The sequence below is a fragment of the Panthera onca genome, chromosome E1 (assembly GCF_046562875.1).
Source record: "Panthera onca isolate mPanOnc1 chromosome E1, mPanOnc1 haplotype 2, whole genome shotgun sequence".
Lineage (NCBI taxonomy): Eukaryota > Metazoa > Chordata > Mammalia > Carnivora > Felidae > Panthera > Panthera onca.
In genome coordinates, this window is record NC_138352.1 from 12,010,813 (window position 1) to 12,036,376 (window position 25,564).

General features: G+C 61.8%; 2 protein-coding genes across 10 annotated transcripts in view; both read left to right on the top strand.

Annotated features, from left to right (window-relative positions):
• The window catches only part of SEPTIN9 (septin 9), a 145,052-nt gene that overhangs the window by 111,767 nt on the left and 7,721 nt on the right, over positions 1 to 25,564 (top strand). For 7 of the 8 annotated variants that reach the window (XM_078438097.2, XM_078438098.2, XM_060645256.3 and 4 more), the window contains 4 exons: positions 21,857 to 22,048; positions 23,982 to 24,110; positions 24,495 to 24,576; positions 24,886 to 25,023. In XM_078438097.2, the coding sequence (XP_078294223.1) occupies positions 21,857 to 22,048; positions 23,982 to 24,110; positions 24,495 to 24,576; positions 24,886 to 25,023 (541 nt within the window). Of the gene's footprint in view, positions 1 to 8,447; positions 8,727 to 21,856; positions 22,049 to 23,981; positions 24,111 to 24,494; positions 24,577 to 24,885; positions 25,024 to 25,564 lie in introns of those variants that run through there. The other variant, XM_060645261.3, reaches the window with a different exon arrangement.
• Positions 13,061 to 25,564, top strand: part of TMC6 (transmembrane channel like 6) — a 157,624-nt gene continuing 145,120 nt past the window's right edge. For both annotated transcript variants that reach the window (XM_081791120.1, XM_081791121.1), the window contains exon 1: positions 13,061 to 13,078. The gene's annotated coding sequence lies outside the window, so the exon portion shown is untranslated. The remainder of the gene's footprint in view (positions 13,079 to 25,564) is intronic.

A 25,564-nucleotide genomic window follows, 5' to 3' on the forward strand; every position in this document is an offset into this window, starting at 1 on the left:
ATCTCTTTGTAAATATTGGGCCAGCTAAGCCGAGTGGCCAGGTCCTTCCCGCGGCGGGGAGTTTCTCGCAGCCGGTTTCCCATTCGCGGGGGGCTTCCCTGGCTTCCAGGAGGCCCGGGAGGCACTCGGATTGGCCACCGCTGCCTCTTAAAATCGTTTCGCACAGATTGTCAGCCGTTGGGGCGGGCGGCTGGGAGGCTAGCTTCGGCAGACCCTGGACATGCGGGTGCCCCCTCTGGTATGGGCGTGGGGGACCCTGCCGCGCTGTCTCCGGGTCCTGGGGGCGGGGGGGGGGGGGTGGGCGTCTGGAAGGCGGCTTGTGCCCGGAGCATCCTGGGGGGCCACTCCCTGTCAAGGAACGGGGCTGTGGGGGGGTGGAGGTGAGGGAGGAGCTCCTTGGGGCCGAGGCTTCCAAAGAACTTTCCAGCCGAGACGATGGGAAATCCCCCAGACTCAAATCCCACAGCCAGCCGGGCGAGTCCCCCCCGCCCCCCTCGTGCACCAGCGCTGGGATGGCCGGGGTGCTTCAGAGCCTGTGCCCTCTGCTCCCAAAACTTCATCCCACTGTCCCCTGGGGATCGACTCAGCCAGTCCTGGTGCCCCTCTGCTTCCTCTCTGCCAGGAAATCTGCCTCTTTTGTCAGAGGTTTGGGGGAGCATCTCTGCTCACCAAAGACAAGTTTGGAATTCCTTTCCTGGAGGAAAATGTGCCGCCCAGGCAGTGGGCTTCTGGCGGTAGGCATAGCACCCTAGTAGGAATTTGGTTTGGATCCCGCACAGAAAATCCTGTTAGGCAAGGACAGAGAAAAAGCCCCCCATTCCCTTCCAATCCCTTATGTCCCCTTCTAATCCCTTCTAATCACGTGTGGGTTTCCCACCTCGTTCATGGGCGCTTGGCCTCCGTGGGTGTTTACATAAATGTCATTTCTCTTCTGGCTGGCTCCCCGTGGCAACCCAGGGGGGCTCCTTTTCAGGAAATAGGAAGCAGAACGAGTTTGTTTAACCATTTGGGGCTGGAGGACCAGTGTCTGTGTGGGACCTCTTTGGAAGGGTGGGATGCTTGCTTCTGTCCCTTTGGGTCTCCTTCGGGCTCAGGTGAGACTTCGGAGGGAGGCCTCTTCTGTGGCTGACCCGTTTTAACATCTGCGTTGTCGGTGACCCCTCCTGGGCATCCCCACTGCCCCCCCCCCCCGATTATTTCCGTGTTGGGGCACCTGCCTCACTAATGTGTCTGCTGGTTTCTGTCTGTATTTCCGACAGACTGCTCCGTTTGACTGGCACCGTGTCAGGGACGGTGGCCAGTTCAGCTGGCGTGTGGGGAGGGCCTACTCTGTGTGGGGCACAGGGCGCTCTGAGACGTGGGGAGGGGGCAGCCACAAGGCCCCGCCCACCCAAGCCAAAGACAGCCCAGGTTGGGGCCCGTGGGTCATTCCCTGAGTGCCCCAAGCCTCGAGAACAGGGTTCACGGTGGCTTTCACCCCAGAAGCCCCGCACCCCTTAAGGCAACCAGAGTCTCTGGGCTGACCTACCTCCCACCACCCCCTCCCCTCTTCCCCAGCCACGTACCCTCCCCACTTCCTGTTGTGTCATAGCCTGAGCTGTTCTTGTCAGATAGGATGAGCCACATTCCCTAGGGGCCTTCAGAGAAGGGGAAGACCCTATCCGTAAGAAAGCACCCCCGCCAGCCTCTAGCCTAGCTTCCTGTGTTGTCAAAGGCTTAGGAGCTTCCGTTATCCGATGCCCCCTGCACATTTAAGGCTCGGGCCAGCTTTCCCAGGCCACCCAAGGGGTTCTGGGCTCCCTCCTGCTCTCCTTGGCCAGGTGCACGGGAGGGATGACTTTATTTCAGGGCTGGTGATCTCGGAGATCACCACTGCCCGCTTCCCCGCAGCCGAGCTCTCGGGGAAGATGCTTCCAGCAGAAATCACAGCCCTTGGCCCAGACTCATTCCCAGACTTCTGCCTTCCAGCGGCAGGCTTTGATTTGTTTATTGAGAGCCATCCTGGTTCCTTGGACAGGTAGGGACCTGCTCTCAGGCGCTCAGTGGAGCCTTGTGAGGCCTTCCCAGGAACGCTCCCCAGGGTGGCGGGCAGTGAAGTCATCTGTGCGGGCCAGCCCGTTCTCTGAGGAGCAGGCTGGGAAGCCAGGGGAGGCCCACAGCTAATGATAGGCCTTCCAGCCTGCCCGCCGTGGCTTGTCCCTGGGCTGGGGTGGGTGAGTGGGGTCCAAATGCCCCGTCCTCTCTTTCTCTGTTATCATCACCGGGAAGGGCCGGGCCGCCGGGCCCAGGAGTTCCGAGTTCTGATTCTAACTTCGGGCCCTTGCCCTCTGGACCAGCCCGTTCCCACCTTGAGAGCAGAATTGGTGCTCAGCCCTCAGAAGCTGGTTTCTGGGAAGAGGGTCTGGGCCTTGGTTTGGGGGGCTGCAGCTTCTCACAAAGGGTCTGAAAGGCGAGGGTGAGCCCGTTGGCTCACTCCCCTCTTCCTGGCTGGTCCAACCGAAATGTGATTTTTAAACGTTTTAGTTTAGCTGGATCGTGGCAGAGGCACCCCCAAATTTCTTGTGCCTCTTCTGAAGCTGGGGGTGGGGGGGCCACCCTTGGGGAGATGTTGGCTCCCGAGCAGCCAAGGTGGCCCTTGGAACCCCAGCTCCAGGCTGGGGTTGAGTCACTGACACTGACCCTGCGCCGCCCCCCCCGCCCCCCGCCCCCACACTTGGCCTTGGGGAAGGAGAGCTCACCAGGCATTGATTTCCTCCATTTTGCACCTGGCTTGCAATCCCCACTTCCGGGACCTGTGTCCCCAGAGGCCTGCCAGCCCCTGCCCTGCCCTGCAAATGCCAGGCACCGAGGGCCCAGTCATCTGGACGGTCATTGGAGTGTCCTTGCTGATGTCCCCAGCAGAGTGTGTCCTACCTCCCAGATACTTATCTCCTACCTTATCTCCCAGGCCAGGTTCTAGGTACCTGTCACCAGGCCTTTGACATTGGGACCCCAGATAAGATTTTCCTAGCTCGGAGCGGGACGGTGATTTCAAATTCACTCTCCTGCGTGGAGGACCCCCCCCCCCCCCACACACACACACACACACACACACCGGACGGGGACATTGTGTCCTGTCTTTCCCTAGACTGTGGACTTGTGTAGAGATTGCATTTTATTGATCTCTGTCTCCGGGCCCCGGACCTCCCAGGAGCTTGCTCAGTTAACGTTTGAATGCATGCACAGTCAGCACGGTTTGCCCAAAGCTTTTCATCTTTTGTCCAAATCCTCTGGTTTCTGTACGACCAGCTCCAGAGAGCCTTACGAGAACAGCCCGTGGCCCTACTGTCTTTATACGTGCTCTCCTTGGAGTGTTTCTTTTCTTGGGGATCTGAATACATCCTCCCGGTGCAGGGGACTGGACCAGATGGCCCGGCCCCCACTCTGTGCCCTGGTTCCGGGGAAGTAGGGGACTGAGGACAGGATCCACGTTGCCACCCGTTGGCGGGCGTCAGCTGTGGACTCCAAAGACCCATGATGGGGTGGGGGGGGCAGGGGCCCCCCTGGGTCGGAGGGACAGTCGCTGCTGTTTTGCAGACCACATGCTCTGCTAATGCAGGGCTGGGCCCTCCAACAGGGCCCGTCCTGCTGACCACAGTTGACTCCGGGCCCGGTGTGTGGAGCCCTCTGTCTTCCTCTTGGAGAATTTATTGAGGTGATGAGGCTGCCTCATGCCCTACATGACAGGTGGAAACTGAGAAAGTTTCTCTTTGGGGAACGCGTAAGGTTGCCTATCAGGAATAAGTTTATTTATTACAGAATAAATGAGTTTTTTTAAAATTACTTCTTTTTCACAGAGAGACAGAGGCAGAGCGTGAGCAGGGGGAGGGGCAGAGAGCGAGAGGGAGACACAGAATCGGAAGCAGGAGCCAGGCTCCGAGCCGTCAGCACAGAGCCTGACCCGGGGCTCGAACTTACGAACCGCGAGATCCTGACCTGAGCCAAAGTCGGACGCTCAACCGACAGAGCCCCCCCCGGGCGCCCCCAGAATAAATGAGTTTTCAGCTGATTCCTTGAGCCACCTCTGCTCCAGGCCACCTCAGCCCAAGGCCGGTTTGACCTACGTCGAATCGAGTGCCCTCCTCACCGCCCCCCCAGAGCCCACCTGGCCAGCCAAGGGGCCGCTTCAGGCTTCCTCTGTGCTGCTGAATAGTGCCCAACAAGCCTTGTTGGCACCTTCCTGTCGGTCTTCCCACACGTCCGGAATGTTCCAGTTCAGGGCAGAAGCCCGTTGTGCCCTCCTCTGGTGCTTTCCTCCCCATCTTGGAGGCAGATGCCAGGACGAAGGCCTGGGAAGCAGGTTGCTCGGCCCCACGGGTTCAGTGACTTACCTGCTGATGCCAGATTGGCAGCACTGGAGCTGGGACCCCCCCCCCCCCCCGCCCCGCCTTCCCATGTGTCCCCTACTCAGGTGTAGAGTGAGCCCTCCCCCAGTCCCCTCTTAGGGCCCCAGCGGGCGGAGGCCCTTGGAGGCAGGATGTGGGGGCCGTTCCGAACCAAGGGAACTCAGCGCCCAGGTGAGGCTCCCAGCGAGGCGGGCGGTGACTCCGGGTGGAAGCCGGGAGGTTGGGGAACAGTGAGGAGCCTGGCGGAAGTTCCTGTGGAAGGTGAGGGGAGAGGCGGGCAAGGGTGGGGCGGCCAGGAGACCCCTGTCTTTCTTTGGTGGGGACCTGGGCCCAGGGACCAGCCCCACCTCTGTTAACTTGGCATCAGCCGGCCACCTATGACCGGGTCAGCGTTTCCCGAGGCTCCTGACCAGCCCCCACATCTGCTTTGTCGACCTGCTCGCTCGCTGGGAGAGCGGCCCGCTCCCCAGATTCCGTGAGAGGATGGACATTGCAGGGAGAGCTTCACACGTGGGGCCAGGGAACCGCCTGGTGCCTGCCGTGCACCTGTCGATGGCCCTGCGGCCTTACACACGTGCCGCGTCGCCTCTGAGCCGCCGTCCAGTTTCCGGAAGGTCTACCGCTTCACGGGGTCAGCACGGAGGTCACAGAACCTGGACGGGGAGGTGCCAAGTGCGTGTAACCCCTCGCCTGCCGTTCTCATGAGTCCTGACCTTGGGATGGCCCTGGGCCGAGCAGGGTAGGGGGACCCACGAGGCAGGCCTTCCAGAAGCTTCCATCCCAGTTAGGTGGCAAGTACACACCAGCTTGGGTGGCTCCGTCAGTGAAGCGTCCGACTCTTGATTTTGGCTTGGCTCATGAGATCGAGCCCCACGGCGGGCTCTGCGCGGACGGCGTGGAGCCCGCTTGGGATTCTCTCTCTCTCCCTCTCTCCCCCTCTCCCCCTCCCTGCTTGCGTTCTCTCTCTCAAGAATAAATAAACATTTAAAAAGATGCACCAGCTGTAAGATGAGCGGCTCTAGGAAGGTGTCCTAGGACCTGCTGGGGGTGGGGTGGGGGTGGGGGGTCCCAGGAAGCAGCTACTTTGCAATTGGGACTCAGCAAAGGTTTCAGGGCCCGGAGTGTTGAGATGCTCCCTCTGGGCTCTTTGGAATTTCACTGGAGACACAGAGGAGAGCAGCTCAGGGGCGGCTGGGAGAGCGGGGCCACAGGGGAAATTTCCGGGAACATGTGGGGGTGGGGCAGGGCTGGGGGGTGTGGTGCCCACCTGTCCACATGGAGGTGGCACCCCACACACGGCACCCCTCAGCAGGTGCCTGCTTCCTGCTTCCTGCTTCCTGCTCTTCCTGCACAGAGTTCCTCAGCTGACCTTTGCCATCCTTCCAAAGGTCTTGGCTGCCTCCCCAGCCTCCCCCGGGGCTCACAGTGGAACCGGAGCACCTGGTCAGTCACACCTTGCCCGTGTGCCGACGGCCACTTCTGTCTTCATTATTTCCTTATACATTTGCCCAGCAACGCGTTTTGGACACCACTCAGCAGGAAGGTGCAGAAATGCTTCTGGGCCTGAAACCCAGGCCTGGCCTGCTCACATCTCCTGGGGCCCATCGTGGGCCCGTGGGAGGTTGAGCCAGCGGCCTCTCCCTGCACCTGTCGGCTGCTAGATCCCAGACTGTGGGGGAGACGTGTGAGTCAGGGATGGGAGGCTGGTTCTCCGAGGGCCCCCGTGTTTGTGGGGCGGTTGGGGTGAGGACAGTCCCACCGCGTGTGCCGCCCTGAGCTGGCCCCTCGCCGTGGGGTTCCCCGGGGACGGCTGGGGAGTAAAGACCTAACGAATGCCACGGGGCACTCGGAAACTCAGGCGCTAAAGTCATAATTAAACCTTGAGCCACCAGAGACCTCCCACCCCACCCTCTCTGGGGCCTTTGCCGCCCCGTGAAAGCGGGGCTTCGGTGAATTCTCTAGGACTTGTTTCCACGGAGGCTCGTTCGGCAGCATCCTTCGGGTTTGGGACGGGACAGGGCGAAGCTCGGGCCTCTGACAGATTTGGGGTGGGTCGTGCCAGAGATGGCCCAGGATATCCGGCGGCCGCCCCCGGCAGCTGCTGGCTCCTGCCATCATTTCCGCTGGGTCGGCTGGGCCTGCGCAGAAGACTGAACACCTGCCCGGTGTGTGCGTGTGTGCGTGTGTGTGTGGGGGGGCCTGGGGCCTGCTGCTGCTGCTTCACCCAGTTGGTTCCGGTACGTGTAAGGGGTCGCAGGTGTCCCTGCATCCGGGAGGGGAGTGCTGAGTGGGTTTTCCCTTGTCCCTCCTGCCCAGAGACCCTCTGTGGTTGCTGATTGGCTGCGTTTGAATCCCAGTCTCCCCTCCCTTCAGGTTGAGGTTTTGGTTTCCTGCTGTGTTAAAGGGGGCTCCTAATGAGCACTGGTGGGGTCAGGAGCAGAGAGGGCAAGGGGGGGGCGGTCGCAGGGCCAGGGAGCCTGCCAGCGCCCCCACTCGCTGGGCTGCAGAGTTGGGGGGCACCTGGAGGCGGGATGTTGGATCGGTGCTGGGAGCTGGCCACGGACAAGGACACGGGGAGCAGGCTGTTATATTGCTATTGTTAGGAGCTTTATCGAGATACACTTCGCACGCCGTTAAAATCCAGTCGTCTAAAGTGTACAATTCAGAGGTTTTTAGCGCATCCCAACGTTACCCAGTCATCACGACTAATTCCAGAACATTCTCATCATCTCAGAAGAGACCCTGTTCCCACGAACAGCTCCCTGCCCCCGGCCCCTGGCAACACGAAGCTGCCTCGTGCCTCTATGAATTTGCCTGCTTTGGGCGTTTTATAAATGTGGAATCAGAGAGGACAGGTGGCTTTATATGCCATGGTATCTTCAAGGTCCACGTGGTAGCAGGGGTCAGCGCTTGGTTCCTTTTCCTGGCTGAATAGTGTTCCACGCGGTGGCCCCGTCCTGTGCTGCTTATCCCTTCATCAGTAGCCGGGCATCGGGGCTGTTTCTGTTTTTCGAGTCCTGTGAATCATGCAACACTCGATGTTGGTGCCCGTGTCTTGGTGCGGACTTGTGTTTTCATTTCTCCCCGGAATTGCCGGTCGTGCGATAGTTGGTTCGCCAGCACGGGTGGGGGCGCGCCCTGTGTCCCCGGCGGGGGGAGGCGGCGGCGGGGAGGGGGCAGTCGCTGCGGGCTTCTCTCTCTCCTGCACTTTCCCCCATGACCTGTCTTGAGTCTGTGTCTGGGCGATTCGCCAGGGGTCCTTTTGTTTCCTTTTGCATCCAGCGGTGAATGGGCTGGATGGGTGGATGGGTTTGGGGGTGGGGGGGGGGGGGGTGGGGGCACAGAGAAGCCATTCGGGTCTGCAGCTGAGTCCTGAAGCCGACTTCTGGTTTCCGTGGGCCCAGAACTAAGGAAGGTTTGCGTGTCTCTTCTCGTTCTCTTCTCTCCTCTCCTCTCTTCTTTCTCTCTCCTCTCTCTCTCTCTCTCTCTCTCTGGAAGGTTTGCATGTCCCTTCTCTTCTCTTCTCTTCTCTTCTCTTCTCTTCTCTTCTCTTCTCTTCCCTCCCCTCCCCTCCCCTCCCCTCCCCTCCCCTCCCCTCCCCTCCTCTCCTCTTCTTTCTCTCTCCTCTCTCTCTCTCTCTCTCTCTCTCTCAGCTGCAGCAGTGAACTCACGCAGTGTGAGAGAGGAAGTGGGTGGAGGGAGTGGCTGGGTTTTGTGTGACCCCCTCCTCCTCCCTCTCCCCCTTCCCCTCTAGAGGAAGCTGAGGGAAAGGAGGACTGGGGTGTGGGAGCGGCCTTTCTTTTTTTTTTCCTGAGAGAACGCGCTCCCCCTTCCCCCACCGGCCTTGGCCCCGGGGAGACCTTTCCTTCCAGGGAGGGTGGAGGCGCGGGGGGCTGCCTCTGGGGTCCAGGGAGGGGGCGAGGGCCGCGGCATGATCTGCAGGGAGCCACCGAAAAGTGAAGTGAAACAAACCCGTGTCCATTGTCATCTGAAACCACCGCGTGAGCGCAGAAAGCGAGGCCCTTTGCCCCGCCTGCACCAAGGCGCCCGCTCCCCCCGCAGCCCGAATTGAGCGCCCCGGGAAGGGCCCACTTGGCAGGGCCGGGAGCGAGCGGTCAGGCCCGGGCCAGGCTCCCCTCCTCCGGGCCCGCAGCTGGAGGGCCCTCTGTGCCGCGCCAGTTCACAGGCAGAAATTACCATATGAATGTGGCTCCTTCCCGGAGCCTCGGGGCGGAGGGACCTGGGAGGGGACCTGGGAGGCGACGGGCTCCCACCCCCGTGGCCTCCACAGCTGCTGCGATCTCAGGGAGGACGCCTCAGACGGTTCCCATCTGCCGGCAGGTACCCCGGGGGGGGGTGTGGAGGGTGCGGGGCCGCCTGGGGTCTGCCTGCGGGCAGGGTCCCGTGAGGGTGGGACCCCCCAGACTGGTGCGCTCCCTAGTTTAACTGCCTTCCGTCGTCACCTGTGTAAGAGCCCTGTCGATCTTGTTATTTTGGTCTCATTTCGAGAGTCGCGGCCCGTTACCGCCGGAAGCCCAGGATCCCGAGTGATAAAGCAAGTTTGAGCGCTTTGCAGACTGTGCAGTGCCCAAGCCCAGCCCAGCCCTGGGGGTCAGCGCTGCTCACTGGGCCCAGCCGGCCCCTTGCGTCTGCGGTCCAGGCTGAGCCCCTGGGCCCCGGGACTGGGTATGTTTCCAAGACTGGTTGTGTCAGAGTTAATCAATTCTCTTTGCCAGTTCTAACCACTCTTCAGTCCGGGCTGGAGGCAGGTCACGTGTAGCTGCTGGACCGCAGATTAGGGGACAGCAGGAAGAGTCACCCTTGGGCTATGAAACTAACCGACTGACCCTAGTTCCCAGGAGGGCATGTCTTCCGGGGTTGCCCGGTGACCGACAGCCTGGTCCCTCCACGCTGGGGACTCGCTTGTCACTGTTGCACCGGCCAAGCCATCTGCAGCGGTGGGGAGCGGCTCGGGGCAGTGACCGGGGTGGTCCGAGCCCCTGCCCACCGGCATGCCTGCCCCAGGCCCAGTCTCTGCCCGCCTCTCCTCCTCTGGGCGCCCTTCCCCCCCATTTCCTGAGCAAAATTTCCTGAATGGGCAGGAGCTGTCCTCGGAAGCCCGTCCATCCGTCCATCCTTCCTCTTCGGTGCTTTGTGGCTCCAGAGGACGACGGAGACTGGAAATGGTTAACATCCCATTCCCATCCTGCCACACGCCAAAGGCCGTGGGGAAGCCCGTGGGAGAGGATGCGGGCCAGCAGTTTGGGGCCGGGCCGAGAGGCGCCACCCGGCTTGGCCGGGGAGCAGGCCGGCCCCTTACAGTGTTCTGGGAAGAGAGGAGGAAGGAAGGGTAGCGAGTTTCCTATTGGTTCGTTCATTCACTCACTCATTCATTCATTCATTCATTCAGCAACTGGGGAAATGAGGGGTTCCTCCAGGAGCAGAGCAGGAGAGAACCTCTGTGAGGAGCCTTGTTTGCAGAGCTGGTAGGAGCTGGGGAGACAGTCCATTCACCCAAGCTGGAGAGCTGGGTATGGGCTTCTGTTTTCTGTACAGCTACTCAGAGCACTGACTGGGCACTGTTCCTTGTGCTTCGTAAACAATCTTGTTTGATTCCCCCAGCGCTCTCGGGAGGCAAGCAGTGGTATTGTCCCAATCCACACAGAAGAAAATGGAGGTGCAGAGAGGTTAAGTTCCTTGCTCTGGGTCACACAGCGAGCGTGATGGGGGGGGGGGCGGTGAGGGTGGAGGGCAGGCATGGTGATGGCTTGGGTGGTGGGGGCCGCGGGGAGGCAAGCAAGGCCGCCACCTGCAGGGATGTTGGGCTGGAACTGGGAGGACTTTGGGACAGATGGTTGGGTTTGGGTGATGGGAGGGGAAGGACCAAGGCTGGGCCCCCCAGATTTGTAGCTGTGATAACTGGACGCCTGGAGGTGCCATTTACTCACGTGGAGGGATTGGGGGGCGGCCTGGAGGGTCAGAGTTCAGTTTGGGGCCCGTTCGGTCTGAGACCTCCAGACTTCACTGGGCAGGGGCCACAGACGCTGGTGCCGGTGGGGCCTCGGGGCATCTCCGCTGAGCTGGGACGGACTCAGAGGGACAGTCAGTTGGCATCAGTGTGTGAACCGGACAGAGGTTGGCCTGTGACGCTCAGGGGCTGGGCAGAGTCGCCTGGAGAGAGTGTCCAGCCGGGGGCCGGGACTTCCAGGTGGAAGGAGAGCCAGCAAAGAGGCTGAGCCCCCCAGCAGCCTCGGACAGGGGAAAGGCAGCGGAGGCCTGCGCGGCTAAGAGAAGAGAGCGTTGCGGGAAGGAAAAGACTGACTGGGGTGCTCAGGGCTCACTCCCTGCAACGTGGGGTGAGGGGTGACCCCTCAGGACTTTGTTCCGCAGAGGTCTGGCAGCCGTGTGCGCTCAGAACCGCCAGTCCAGAAGTACGCCCCAGCTTCACCCCCCAGTGCAGACAGGAAATGGGCTGTGCCCGCTTCTCTCTGGTGTATGACCCAGCCCTGGGCTCACAGGTGTCTGCACCCTGCCCACGGCCAGCGTGTCCCGTCCCCCCCCCGCCCCGACCCCAGGCGGTGTCTCAGGGGTGATGGAACGTCCCCCCCGAGGGGTAACTGGGCAGCTGTCGCTGCACACGGCTTTTTCCTGGGGAGGGCCCCAGGTAGAGGGGTGGCTGTGTTTCTGAGATTCCTCCGATGGGCGGGCTGTCCGTCCCACGTTCCCCTACTGGCTCCGGATGTGTCCTCAGACTTCACAGGGCCTTTCTTGGGCTTATCCTCGGAACGAGTGGCTCCCGTAGGAGCGCCGGGGAGCGGTGGAGTCTGGGACGTGTGGAATCGGAGCGGCCCCGCCGGCCGGGGGGACGCGGTCCGAGTAGGAGTCCTTGCTAATCCCCAGGCCCCGAGCCCACTGCTTCCAGAACCTCTGCTCTCCTGAGCAGGAAGGACCCAGAGGTGGGAGAGAAGATGACTCCAGCTCTCTCGCCACTGCTCAGCCCACAGCCAGAGCGACAAAGGGATGGGGGACCTGATTCAAGAGGGTCCGGGGCTGCTGACTCCCTGCCTCAGGGGTCATCTGGTCAGGCTTCCCGCCCAGGAATGTGGCCCTCCCTGCATGGCCCCCGCGGGCCACACTCTGCCTCCTGTAGCACCCTGGGCATGAGGGAGATCTTCTGCTTAGCCCCTGGCCTGGGGGGGAGGGGTGTCCTGTGGCCCCCGGGGAGCCCTGTTTCCTCCGATGACTTCATCAGCTGGGGGAGGCGGGACCTCCAGCGCCCCCAGCCTCTGTCCCGCTGGTGAGGATCTGCCGACAGTCCCGCTGAGTCCCGCTGATAGAGGGGACGGGGGAGGGGAGGCCTCCCCCCCTCCTTAGCGGGACATCCCTGATAAGAGGAAATTCTACCCTGTGACAAATGGCCAGTTTCCACCCATCCATGGGGGGAGAATCTTTTCTTTCTGCTTTTAACTTGGCAAATATTTGCCAAGAACTAACGGAATCTCTGTGGTCAGCCGGCCCCTTCAGACCCGGTGGGCGGGCTGGCCCGGGGTTGGATTCTGGGTTTGCTTTGGGGCGGGGACCCGTTGTGCTGGAAGGTTCTCTGGGGTGGGAGGAGGCTCTGTGTTGGGGGGGGGGCACAGTCCCTGATCCTGCGAGGCCACTGGGTAGTGGAAAATGAAATAAAAAATGAATCCTTGATGCGGGGAGTCGGAGGGCTCAGCCCTGGCCCTGGCCCTTCTGCAGGCTGCTTTTTAGGAAGCGAACCATGCTTGCAGCCCGGAGCCTGCCCTGAGCAAAGCCCGGGGTCTCCGAAGGGCCGCCCAGCCCAGCTGAGAGCTCCCTGGAGGAGGAGAAGGAGGTGGCCGGGCCGCCAATAGAGAACAGAAGAAGGCCTCTTCCAGAAGCGGGTGGGGCGGCATGGGGAGAGAGGTGGCCGCTGTCCAAATCTGACTTCGCCGACTTGGGCCAATTGAAACCGTGTTGGCAGAAAGGGAGAGCTTCTTGAGATTCCTTCCTGCACAATAGAGGAGAAGCTTGCTTGAACGCGTTTGGCGGGAGAAAAGCCAAGCCGAGGAGCCTTGGCGGGCAGTGAGAGTGGGGGAACCCCCCTCCCCGCCTCCGGGGCGCCTTGGGCCCCTGAATGAATGAATGAATGAATGAATGAATGAATGAATGAGTCGGGTTGGGGTGGCACTGTCCCTGCCGGGTCCGCAAAGGGCATGGGGTCCTGGGAGATGTTTATTCATGCACACTTCCCCTGAGTCTCCTCACACAGAAGCTTTAGAACTGGAGTTTCGGTCTCCTTGGAAAAGGGAAGGAGGGCCAAGGGGGGGGAAAAATGCAGCCCTTTGCATTTGCAAATCCCTCCTTTCTCCGGAGAGGCTCCAGCCTCTGAGCTCCGTTTCTAAAGCAGAGTTTCAGGCCAGAGGGCAAAGTCTCAGATTTCTGGCAGCCCCGTTTCTGACCGGACTGTGACGAGCCGCTTCCTGCCCCGGACAAAGTGTGAAGTGTAATTTGATGTGGAATTACTTCTCGAGTTAGATGAGGCATGCGCGCTTTTCCGATTCCGTCCTCGGTCCCCACCCGCACAAATCTGCAAAATTCGGCCATTTGTATTCAGTGTTTCCATCTTTAGAAGGGGACAGGAAGTTCCCCTGCGACATTTATGGGGAGTTTGTAACAGCCCTGGTGTAGGTGAATGGGGGGACCTGAGGAAGAAGGAGCCGAGTGAATGGGAAAGGATCCTGTTTTCAGAGCCCCGCAGGAGTGACGCCCCGTCCGGAATGACACCGTTTGTTCTCTCTGGTCCTTGCTGCAGCTCGGGGAGGGAGACCCCCTGGCCATCAAATATTTGTTGAGTGAATCTACATTGTGGTCCTGGTCCCCTAGGGCCCCGGGATCTTTTTCCATGATTATTGTTGACAGCCATTTATTTCTTTGACGTCTCGGTCCAGGGCCTTTCTGCAGCCCCCGAATGTGGGTGTGTCTGGCCCCACGGACTGGCCATTCTCTTTCCTTCACCTGTATTCCCCAGGTTGGCTAAGAATAGCACCTCCCTCCCGTGTCACTGATACCAGAAGTGGGGAGTCATCTTGGAGGCCCCTGTGAATTTTGTCAGTTCCACCTGGACCTGGGGCGCCCTCTAGGAGCTGGGGTTTTAGGATGAAAATGGGCATTTTGCTGCCTGCTCGGATGGCTCCATCTGGGAGCTCTGACAGGGCCCCTGGCGGGGGGTGGGGGGGCCTCTGCGGTACCAGGGTTCTCCTACATCAGCGCCCCTGCCCTGGAGTCCCCTGGAATCTGGGACCCCCACACTGCTCCCTGCAGCTGTTTTAGAAGCGCTTGGCCAACCAGGCTTGGCCTTTGAATGACTTTATGAAGTCATGAAGATTAAAATCCTAATGCCCCTTGGGGCGCCTGGGGGGGCTCAGTCGGTTAAACGTCCAACTTGGGCTCAGGTCACCATCTCGCGGTTCATGGGCTCAAGCCCCGCGTCGGGCTCTGTGCAGACAGCTCGGAGCCTGGAGCCTGCTTCACATTCTGTGTCTCCCTCTCTCTCTGCTTCTCTCCCACTCACGCTCTGTCTCTGTGTCTCTCTCTCAAAAATAAATAAACGTTAAAAATAAAAAATAAAAAAATCCTAATGCCCCGTGAGAGGCCTGGTGCCTCACTAAACAGGATGGGCGGCTCCTGGGAGGAGAGGGGGGGCGGCGAGAGCTTCAGTCCCTGCCCCAGCGGCACCTGCTCGGGCTCCGCTGTCGGGAACGCACCGCTCCTGCTTTTCCGTGGTGCTGGAGGACCTGGCCTGTGGGGTCACCCTCCCTGCGTTCAAATCCTGGCTCTGCCGTCCGTCCACTCGCGCTGGGTCATAATAAGTCACAAAAGCGGGCCTCAGCTTCCTCATCGGAGACTTGGGGGTAATGCCCGTCGCTGGCTTACCCGGTCCTTGTGCCGTGCACGTCACGTGAGTTAGTGCGGGTGTGGTATTCAAGGTAGCACCCAGTGCATGGTGAGCCCCCGGGAGACCTCGGCTGTTGTGATCAGCGCCTCCCTTTGTTCCCTCGTTCATTCAGCATCGCGTTGTGGACCTGCCTCGTGCCAGGCACCGCTCTAAACGTGGCAATACACGAGTGAGCGTGGCGGATGAGGGCACTGGTTTCCTGACTGTCACGTCGGGGGACACGTGGGGAGAGGAAACCACACACAGCGTTACTCAGTCACTGTGGAGACACCTCCGAGGCTGGGTGTGGGCTCAGCAGGAGAGCAGCGGGGACAGGCCAGGAGCTGCCGGACTGGGCAGCCACCCAGGGAGGGAGACGGGAGGGAAGGAGCAGCTCTGGTCACTCCGGGCACTACGTGCATTGGGTCTTCGCCTACCTTCAAGAAGCCTCTTTGCGGGGGGCAGGGGGCAGGGGGCAGGGCCTGACTGCGTACTGGCCACGGGCTTCGGTGCTCTGCTGGGGTCTGCAGATGTCCCCTCAGCCTTCACTGCAGCCTGTGCCACTGTCCCGGAGGGTGGACTCCACGTGCTTGTGGGGGGAGGGGGGGCAGCCGTCCCAGAACCCCCCACTGTGTGCGCTGTTCTGCGGTGAACTTGGACTGACTGCTGGGTCACCTGGGCTAGGGTGGGGTGGGAGACAGAAGGCTTACGTGTCTGGACGTGTGGTTTCCTCCAGGAGAGAAGTCTGGGGGCTTTGGGGCAGGAGGAGTCCCTGGTGCCCTGGGAACCCCGACATCTGGCCCCGAGTGGGTCTACCTAGATCTCCTTGGTGACTCTGGTTCCCTTTGTCGGCCGTTGGGTAGCCTTCCAGGCATCCGTGGACCGGTTGGCCTTGCTTTCTGCCCAGGCGCTGTGGGTGGTGACTGAGCAAGGCACATTCAGACACCGGGATCGGTGACCCCCGGCTCCAGGAGCCAGGCACGGAGAGGATCGGGGTGAGACAGGGGAGTGGCATTGGCTTTGCCCCGAGAGTGTTGTCCTGAGAGCCCGGTGCCCTGTGGATGCCCCTCTCCCGCTGGGAACAGAGTCAGGCAGTGGCCCAGGGTCCGTGGCCCCAGTAGAGCCACATCTACATTTGACAGCTGATGCTCGGGGACGATGGGACTCGTGGGGACCGGCAGCAGGCCGCCAAGGGGGGACCCCGGGGTGTTGGTTGGGCCTGGGGTGCCGTGAGGGGCTCCAGAGGTGTCCCAGCCCGAAGAGCTGCGCCCACAGCCCTGGTGGTCCCGGGGAGCTGCAGGCGACCATCTGATCCCGTCATCCTTGGCCGGCCCTGGGCGGGGGGAGAATTTGTCACTCAGCGCCCAAGTCACAGCCCCGGCTGCGGGCACACACAAGAGTGAGGTCGCCGGTTGGGGCTGGGCGGAGCCCTGCGCTTCCTTCCTGCTTCAGGGCCCTGCCACCCAACTCTTGAGAAGAGGCCACCCAGCGGGCACCGGTGCTGAAGGAGGGGGCAGGCGTGGCGGGGCTTCCCCAGCAAGGGAGCGGTCAGTGGGCCAGGGCTCAAAACGGGGACCAGTGGAGAGAAATTGGCAAGACTTCCTCCCAACTGGCCTGCCTCCCCGCACCCCCCCCCCCCGGCCCCAAGAAATCACCCTTCCTGGGAGATGCAGGGCTGCTGACCCCGGGGGTGCCACCTGGCCATACCCGGCCTCCAGACCTCGGGCCTGAGCGTGGCATCTGGGCCTCAGCTGCCCGCTGTGCTGTGGGGCCGGCCGGCGGGCACTCGTGGGCCCAGTAGGGTTCTTTTAAATCCAGCTCCCCAGGCAGCCTTTTTGCTTTCCTTTCTTAATATGACAGTTTCATTGAGATCACAGTTCCCCCATCGCTCAAGCCACCCGTTTAGAGTGTCCAATTCAGTGGCTTGTAATCACAAGCTGTCATCTCCGTCCGCATCCAGAACGTTTTCATCACCCCGAAAAGAAGGCCCCTGCACATTAAGCAGGCACTGTCCCTCCCCCAGCCCCTGGCCGCGCGTGCCTGCTTTCTGTCTTCATGGATCTGCCTGATTCTGGGCATTTCACATAAATGGAATCATACGCGTGTGACCTTTGGCGACCGGCTTCTCTCACGGAGCGTAATGTCTTCGAGGTTCGTCCGTGTCCTAGCAGGTGGCAGGATGACGTCACGGCCTTTTGCAGTTAATGTGCCACTGATATCCACATGTTGTTTTTCCGCCCGCGTCCTGGTGGGTGTTTTGCATATTTCTAGAGAGCCACTCTCGGGGCTGGGAGTCAGGGGTGCCACCCCAGCAAGCCGCGGCGTCAGGGTCCAGGGGCTCTCGGAGCGGAGAGCAGTGGCAGGGGCCATGTGCTCAGGAACCACATGTGGCCCGTTTTCCCAGGTGGGCAGTGCCAGCAGGGTAGGGGACCGGCCACAGGCCACGGGGAGCTGGGGCCCACGACCCGAGGCCCCTGGCGCCTACCGTGCGGTCTGCAGGGAATCACCCCGCCTCGCTCTGACGACAGGATGACCGTGGCACTTCTTGCCCGAACCACAGCCTTGCTGATGGTCGGCTGGCTTCTCTTCCTCAGGAGGCTGGATGCCCAAAAGAATTCAAAGCGGGGACTCAGATCCTTGTACAGCCGTGATCGTAGCAGCGTTATTCACGACAGCCAAAACGGGGGGGACGGCGCGAGTGTCCGTTGACGGATGAATGGATAAACAGAATGTTATCAGGCAGCAAAAGGAAGGAAGGTCTGGCACCTGCTACGGCAGGAATGGGCTGTGAGGCCGTTAGGCTCGGTGAACAAAGCCAGACACAGGAGGACCGTGCCGAATGGGGCCCCTGGAGGAGTCAGATTCACAAAGCCAGAAGGTCCACTGGAGGTCCCTGGGGGAGCGGGGCGGGACTTAGTGTCTGATGGGCACAGAGTTTCTATCCAGGACGACGAAAAGGTTCTGCCATCTGATGGTGGTGATGCGTCACGTCATTGTGAATGCTGCCGAACCGAACAGCGAAACATGGTTTAAACGGTCAAAACTTTACAAAGGAAATAATTAGGCTGGAGGAAAGCATAAGCCCGTGTGTGGGGTCACCTCAGCCTGTGTGGTCCCTGGCCTTCCTTCCATCGGGGAGATCCGGTGGCATGGAGGGCGGTGACTTCGCCCTGGGCCTGGGAGCCTGGGGGCAGAGCTGTTGACCCGAAGCTGCCTGGAAGGGGGTGAGGCTGCCCCAGGGAACATTCCATCCTCAGAGGAGGGGAAAGACCCGGGAGGGCGGCGCAGGGAGGGCGCGGCTGCTTGTCCTCTCTCTACATCGCCTCCTGGCCGAGAGGCAGCCAGGAACAACGAGAAAAGGCAGGTGGTGCTGTGTGGCCTTGAGTAAGTTACTTAACCTCTCTGAACCTGACTTTTCTACTTTTAAAATACCTTTAGCTCCCGAGGGTGCAGTGAGTGTCATCTGGGACACAAATGTGAAAATTGTTCTGTGGGGAACTCCCCTTTCCTATTAACAGCATCTCATGAAGTTTGGGTATGAAACAGACGTGGAGGTGACAGGGCCATTTGAAAGAGAATGAGGCCCAGGCCCCAGGCAGAGGTCACTGGGGGGTGTGAATTAGACACAGGCCTGACCAGGGTCATGGAGGGGCTGTGGGCCAGCCTCGGCCGCAGAGCCCTCCTCCACCTACCCTGCACCAGGGGGACACTCCCAAGACCCCATTCATTCCATGGGTGTCGAGTGTCCCCTCCCTGGACACTTCTAGAGGTATGGCGTGGGGCATCCCCCCAGGTCTGCTGCCATCCTCCCTGGGGCTCCCGGTCTGTGTGGGGGACACGGACAATGATCACAGGTGACAGAAGCGAACGTTTCAGGAAAAAAAAAATCACTCTGGGGACCTCAGTTTCCCCGCTTGTAAAAGGAGTCGGTTGGACAGAATTTTGTGCCGTCCACGTGCAGCTTTTTACATTTTAATTAATTCATTATTATTATTTTTTAACGTTTACTTATTTTTGAGACAGGGAGAGACAGAGCATGAACAGGGGAGGGTCAGAGAGAGGGAGACACGGAATCTGAAACAGGCTCCAGGCTCCGAGCTGTCAGCCCAGAGCCCGATGCGGGGCTCGAACTCACGGACCGCGAGATCATGACCTGGGCTGAAGTCGGACGCTCAACCGACTGAGCCACCCAGGCGCCCCATAAATTAATTTAAATGAAACAAAACAAACAATTCAGTTCCTCAGTTGGCCTGGCTACATTTCAAGTGCTCAGAAGTCACAGGCGAAAACAGTGGATGGGTCTTCGGGTCTTCAAAAAATTAAAAATACGGCTGCCGTGTGATGTGGCCATCTCACTTCCGGGGTGACCCCAGGGGAACTGGAAGCAGGGTCTCGATGTTTGCACACCGGTGCTCGTGGCAGTGTCATCCACAAGGGCTGAAACGTAGGAGCAGCTCAGATGTCCACCGAGGGATGAACGGATACACAAAATGTGCCTTAGCCACACGGGGGCCTCTTAGCCTTGAAAAGGAGGGAGATCTGGGCGCCTGGGTGGCTCAGTCTTAAGTGTCTGGTTTCGGCTCAGCGCATGATCTCGCGGTTCGTGGGTTCAAGCCCCGCGTCGGGCTCCGAGCTGACAGCGCGGGGCCTGCTTGGGATTCTCTCTCTCCTCCTCTCTGCCCCTCTCCTGCCCGTGTGCGTGCGCGCGCTCTCTCTCTCTCTCTCTCAAGATAAACTTTAAAAAAAAACAAAAAAGTCAGTCCCGATACCTGCTACATAACAGCACGCGTGAACCTTGAGGACCTTATGTTAAGGGAAATAAACCCACCCCCAAAAGGACAAATACCACAAGAGCCTCTTTATACGGGGTCCCCTAGTGTAGCCACGTTCAGGGACAGTAGAATGGAGGTTGCCAGGGCCCCGGGAGGGGGTGGGGAGTTCGTGTTTAACGGGGAGAGGGTTTCAGCTTGGCGACATGGGGAAGGGTTCTGGAGACTGGTTGCACAACAACGTGACTGGGCTTAAGGGCGCCAAGTACGTCTAAAGAAAAGGATTGGTGGTGCGTTTTACGTTACGCGTATTCTACCCCGATTTTAAAAACGGCCCCGTGTGGCCACCCGGTTCGACAGCACAGGCATAGAATCTCCCATCACAGAAGTCGTTACGGACGGTGTTGGAGGAGGGGGTTCCTGCAGCCAGGCCCCGGTGGCTCTCCGTGGAAAGCAAGTGTTCGGAGAAAGCGTCTCTGGGCCAGTTAGCCTCATGGGGCCTCTGCTCTTTCCACGCAGGTCCTGGCCCGGACTCCAAAGCCTGCCTCCCGGCCGGGGCACAACCCAGCCCTTGGTATCCCCACCTGCACCCGAGCCGGTGGCCCTCCGGGCAGGCCTCCCAGGGAGGAGGGGCTGCGGGAAGGGACCCTCACCTGTGTGGAGGCCAGGCCCTTCCCTCGGTGGGTCGGTGGGTCGGTGGGTCGGTGGGAAGGACTTCCCAGACAGGGCCCTGGTGGGCGGGATGTTTGCTCTGTGCTTCGTGGGTGTCGGTGGCTGCAGAGGGGCCCAGCCAGAGCAGAGGCCGGGCGGAGGAGAGAGCCGAGTGGGGTTCGGGGGGCGCCCCCCCACCACTAGGGCTCGGAAGGGGCCGTGGGTGGGGGCGGGGGTCCGGCCCAGGCCCGGACGGAAGGGCTCCCGGCCCCGCAGGCAGGTGGAAGCAATTTTCGGTCACGCGGGGCGGGGCTGAACTGCCCTGCAAGACGGGGCCCCAAGTCTGTCTCCAGGAAGCAGCCCCACAGCCACATGTTCAAGGCCAGATGCAGCTCTTGTCTTTGTTTATTTAAAGATGCTGGAGCGCAGGGACTGTTTCTGAAGAGGGAGCAGAGGCAGATGCCTTCCGGGCGCCACTCGGGGGGAGGCCCCGCGGCTGTCATCGCTGCTTCCCGGGTCCCTGGCCTTTCCCTGGCCTGGGGGGGCGGGAGTGGGCGGCGTGGCCCCGGGCGGTCCCTGGTCGTCATCGGTGTCTTCTGTTATTTGCTGGTTCCCCTTCCCGCGCAGTAGGAATCACGGCGCTTTGCGTGGCTGAGGACACGGGGAAGTTGAGCGTCCCTGCGGATGACCCACCCACACTCCCGTTTCTGGAATGTGTGAGCTGACCATCCTCGTTATGGAAGGGCAGGGGGCCGGGCACCCCCACCCCGTGTCAGCTCCCTCTGACACGCCTGTAAAGCAGAGGTGTGGCCGCCGAGGTGCGAGCCCGCTGGGGCCACTGGGGTTTGGAGGCGGGGGTGGAGGGGGAGGGTCCGGTCACTTCCCCGGGAAGTGGAAACCGTTCATCCGAAGCCCCGCGGTGACTTTGTGGCCTGCTGCCTCCCAGGGCAGGGCCAAGAGGGCACCACCGTGCCTCCTCCCCCCGCCGCCCTGCCCCAGCACACACCAGGGTCCCGGGGCCGATGCCCAGGGGACAGGTCACGACAGCCAGTGTGCTTCCTTCCCGTGAGCTCGGGGTGCGCCGGGAGACCCGTGAGCGGCCCTGGAAAGGCCTCCGCAGCGGTTGGGGGGGCGGGAAGAGCCTGGCCCCACCGGGGCTGAGGGGCTGGCCCAGCAGAGGTGTGGTGGGGCGTGTGTGGCACGTCTGGGGCTGCACCGGGACGCGGCCCGTGTGCTCCCGCCCCACCCTGGTGGGGACCGGTTCCACTGGGTGAGTGCCCCTCAGGTCCCCACTGCGTGCCTTCTGCTCGTCCCTTCTCTAGGCCTCTGACCTGAGTGTGTGGACTCCTGAGGGCGGCCAGGGGAGGAAGGGGGACAGGGAGGAAGGTTCTGACCTACAAACCGCGGAAGCTGGAATTATTTCTAGAAGCTCTGTCCTATTTGGCCGTTCATAGACCTCGTCCTGGTCTGAGGGTGGGGGGCACACAGAGGCTGGGCAGGGAGAAGACCTCCCCCTCGGGGCCCAGTCCAGGGTGGGGGGGGCGGGTAGGGAGCTGCCACAGGGCCTCGTCTGCCTGCCATCGCCCGGGAACAGATGGGCCCCGGGGGGAGCCTACTCTGCGTCCAGGGCTGCTGGCGGGTACCTGGGATTGAACACCTGTCACCCGGGAGTGACAGGAGTGACAGAACAACAAATGCTCGCTCCCCCCCGGCTCACAGGTTGCCGCAAACACTTGACTGTTTGACCCCAAGGGTCCTGAGGCCTTCTGGCTGCAGCAGGTGTTGGGGCCGATTTGAGTCAGGGAAGGAGGTGGAGAGGGCCCACCTGGGTGCCCTGGGGCAGGGTGGAGGCTGGGAAGAGGAGGGCTGGGGGTCAACTCCATCCTGGAGCTGAGCGAAGGGCTCTGCGTCCCGTGCCTTGTGTGTGTGTGTGTCGGGTGGGGGGGGGGGGGGGTCTTTAGCGCTGGGGTGTTCCAAAGGGGTCTCTGGGCACCTGAGCCTCAGTTTCCCCATCTGAGAAACTGGCGCGGTGGTCGGAACCACCCGAGGATGCAGGCACTTTGCAGATGGTTGTGTCCGGCCCCCTAACGCCCCCACTCTTCTCTCCGCAGCCCCCGAGGCAGCTCCTGGCTGCATTGGCGACATGGCCGACACCCCCAGAGATGCCGGGCTGAAGCAGGTGCCCGCGCCCCGGAACGAGAAGGCCCCCGCGGACTTCGGCTATGTGGGCATCGACTCCATCCTGGAGCAGATGCGCAGGAAGGCCATGAAGCAAGGCTTCGAGTTCAACATCATGGTGGTCGGTGAGCATGGGCCCCACACTGGGACCCAGCCCCGTGGGCCGGCCCCTCGGGCTCCGGGGCTCAGTCTGCCCTTGTGCAAAATGGATGTGGACACGCCAGGCCTGCAGGGCGCGTGTGGCGTTGTGTGTGTGCCCGCGTGCCTGCCAGGGGGGGCCCCAGCTTCACCCACGCCTCTGGGGGGGGGGGGGGCCTCCTTGTAGTAAGAACCCGAGACCACCCGGCTGGTCTCTGACCAGTGGCCTGCACCTTCTGCCGAAGCATCACCAGGCCCAGCCCTGGGTAGGGCTCTGCAGGCCTGGCTGGTGGCTTCCCGGTGGCCCCGCGAGAACCGGACGGCCACTCGGGGTCCCGTTCAGTCCTTGCAGAAACCCTGTGAAGAGGGTGCCCCACTTTATAGGCGGCGATGAGGCCCAGAGAGGGCCTGACGAGGACTCAGCTCACAGAGCGGAGAGAGCGGGGGCTCAGTTCCTCCTCCTCTTCCCACGGCAGGGCCCCCACCACTGAGACGCAGCTGGGGTGGGAGGGCACCTGTTTGGGGGTTCCGCGGACCCAGGGTAGAATCCCGCTTTTGCCCGGACTGAGCTGCGTGGCGCTTGTCCTGTCTTCCCCGGGGCTTCTCCCTGCCTCGATTTTCTCATCCGTAAAACGGAGTGATCCTGACCCCAAAGGGCTGGGAGGGGCGAATCAGTTGTTACTGTGTGTGGCCCCTACGTGGTCATGGGCGCTCGGGAAGCAGTAAGTGCTGAGGGTGATGATAATAACAGTTCCGACCTTTTTTTTTTTATTATTAAAAAAAATTATTTTAACATTTATCCATTTTTGAGGCACAAAGACAGCGGAAGCAGGGGTGGCGGGGGTGGGGGGTGCAGAGAGAGAGGGAGACGCAGAATCCGAAGCAGCTCCAGGCTCTGAGCCGTCAGCACGTTTGATGTCGCTCTGCCCCTGAGCGTGGCGGGGACACAAACAGGTGGTCCGTGGGGGGAGATGGACGGGGGAGGCCGACCCCTGGCCCGCTGAACAGCGTCTCCCGGGATTCCCGGCGTCAGCCTCCAGCATCCTGGGAGCCCCCGCTTTTCCTTGCCAGATGATCAAAGTTGGAAAATGGGTGTAATTTAATTTTTTTAAATATATTGGTTGGCACGGCCTGAGGCAGCTCAGGGAAGGGGTAAAGCGATGGGGCTCCAAGCGTGGGTCTTGTGTGCGCCTGCGAGGCATGCCTGGCACCCAGTGCACACCCTGTAAGCACCGGCGGCTGGTCCCTGTGGGCGCCCCCAGGTCATGGGCGGGGCCCTGGAGCTGGGCTCTGTGCCTGTTTTCCCCTCCATCAGATGGGAGGGTGGCAGCACCTGGGTGCGGGATGCGGAGGGTTACACAGCCGCAGTCAGGACAGCGCCCGGTGTGCATCGAGGGCTCTGTGAGCGGGACCTACGGGTCCTCAGCAGCAGCAGCAGCAAGGCCAGCCCTAGATTCTGACAGTTGTGAGCAGCAGGGACCTTCCAGCCACAGCTGAGTCCAGCACATCCCCCCTGCTGTGGGAGGGGACTCGGGTCAGGTGAGGTCTGGACACGCGGCAAGGCCAGGAGCGCTTCTGGGGCTCGGGGGCCGCCTGATGCCCCGGGGGCTCGCTGGCCAGTCAGCCTCTCAGCTGCAGGGTCTGTTGGTATGGGCACCAGCCTGTGGCCGTCCCTGCTCTTGGCCCTGCACTTGGCCTCCCCTGTGCTGTTCTGCATCTCAGCTCCTGCTGGGTACTCTGGGTCCCTGCCCTGCTACAAAGCCACCCACCACGAGAGCCGGGCCACCACCACCTGGGCATCCCGGCCCTTCTTCCTGATCGGGGGCCCCCGCTGAGGGGTGCTGGGGGGGCGGGGGGGGGGCATTGCCCAGGTATCGCTGAATCGCAGGGCCCGCTGATTGGCTCCCGTCCCCTCCCCAGGGCAGAGCGGCTTGGGAAAGTCCACCTTAATCAACACCCTCTTCAAATCCAAGATCAGCCGGAAGTCCGTGCAGCCGACCTCGGAGGAACGCATCCCCAAGACCATCGAGATCAAGTCCGTCACACATGGTGAGTGCCGGGGGGGGGGGGCCGGGGATGTCGATGCCAGGTCCCCTGAGCTGGGCGTGTTGAAAGCCTGGCTCAGGGATGCCCTCCGGGACCCCTGCAGCCCTTGGTCAGACGGAGCCCCCTGGAGACACCTGAGTTTTCCACCAGACACCGTGGGCAGGGGGCTCCCCAGGATCACTGTCGCTGGCCCCTGCTGGGCTCTGCTCCTGGAGGCTGTCATCTCCCCGGCATCATCTGGGGAGTCATCGCTGGTCACCACCCATGGGCACCCCGTCTAGGCCCCGGGGTAGGACCGGTCAGGTCCCTAGCAGGCGGGACCCGCGGGGTATCTGTAGGGGTCCGGGGTCTCCCCCTGAGCTCGGTGGGCGCTGTGATTCTGTGCAGATATCGAGGAGAAGGGCGTCCGCATGAAGCTCACGGTCATCGACACGCCGGGGTTCGGGGACCACATCAACAATGAGAACTGGTGAGGATCTGCGGGGGCTTCTCCTCCTGGGAGAAGAGCGCTCACGGGTGCCCCTGGCCTGCGGTGCTGCTAAACCCTCGGAGGCCCCCGAACCCCGAGAATCCTGCCCTCCCTCCACCACCCCCTGGGGTCGAAGGGCCGCGTGGGAGGCTGGTCTGGGGGCTCTCGGGTAGGGCTTTGGTCTCTGCTGGGAACGCCCAGCAGCCCCGGCCCTTGTGGTAGAAGATGGGGAGCTGGGGGGCCTGCCGGGCGGGGGGGGACGGGGCGGGCGCCGGTCCCGGTGCAGGCTGACGGGGGCCTCCCGTGCAGCTGGCAGCCCATCATGAAGTTCATCAACGACCAGTACGAGAGATACTTGCAGGAGGAGGTCAGCATCGACCGCAAGAAGCGCATCCCGGACACGCGTGTCCACTGCTGCCTGTACTTCATCCCGGCCACCGGCCACTCGTACGTCCCACGCGGGGCCTGGGGGGGTCGGGGTGGTTCTGTCCCGTCCCGGTTCAGAACCCCGTGCCCCGTCTGTGACTGCTGCTGTCGCCCCAGGGGAAGAGAGGGCACCGCTCTGCTCCGGGGTGGGAGGGAACATGCCCGCCATCCGGGACCCCGCGAAGCCACCCCCACACCCGCCGAGAGCAGGTGCCCGGTCGGGGGCTGGGGGGTGGAGGGTAAGGCTGAGCTTCCGTCAGACTGTGGCAGGCCGGAGCCAGTGGGCGAGGTTCTGGGGGTGCCCTGGATAGCGGCCAGCCAGCCTGTCCCGGAGGCCCCGGAGCTGCTGGGTCCTTTCTCCGCGTCTCCCGCTCCTCCCTCCCAAGCGAAGCCCCCACCGCCACCTGAGCAATGACAGCCCCTCTCTGAGAGCACGCCTCGCCCAGGACCATGCTCAGAGCTGGTCTTGTCCTCAGCCCGCTCCTGTCTGGCTCTTCCTTCTTGCCGTCCCTCACTTGTTGCTCGGCCGGCACTCAGCCCACGGCCTTGGCCTTGTTGACGT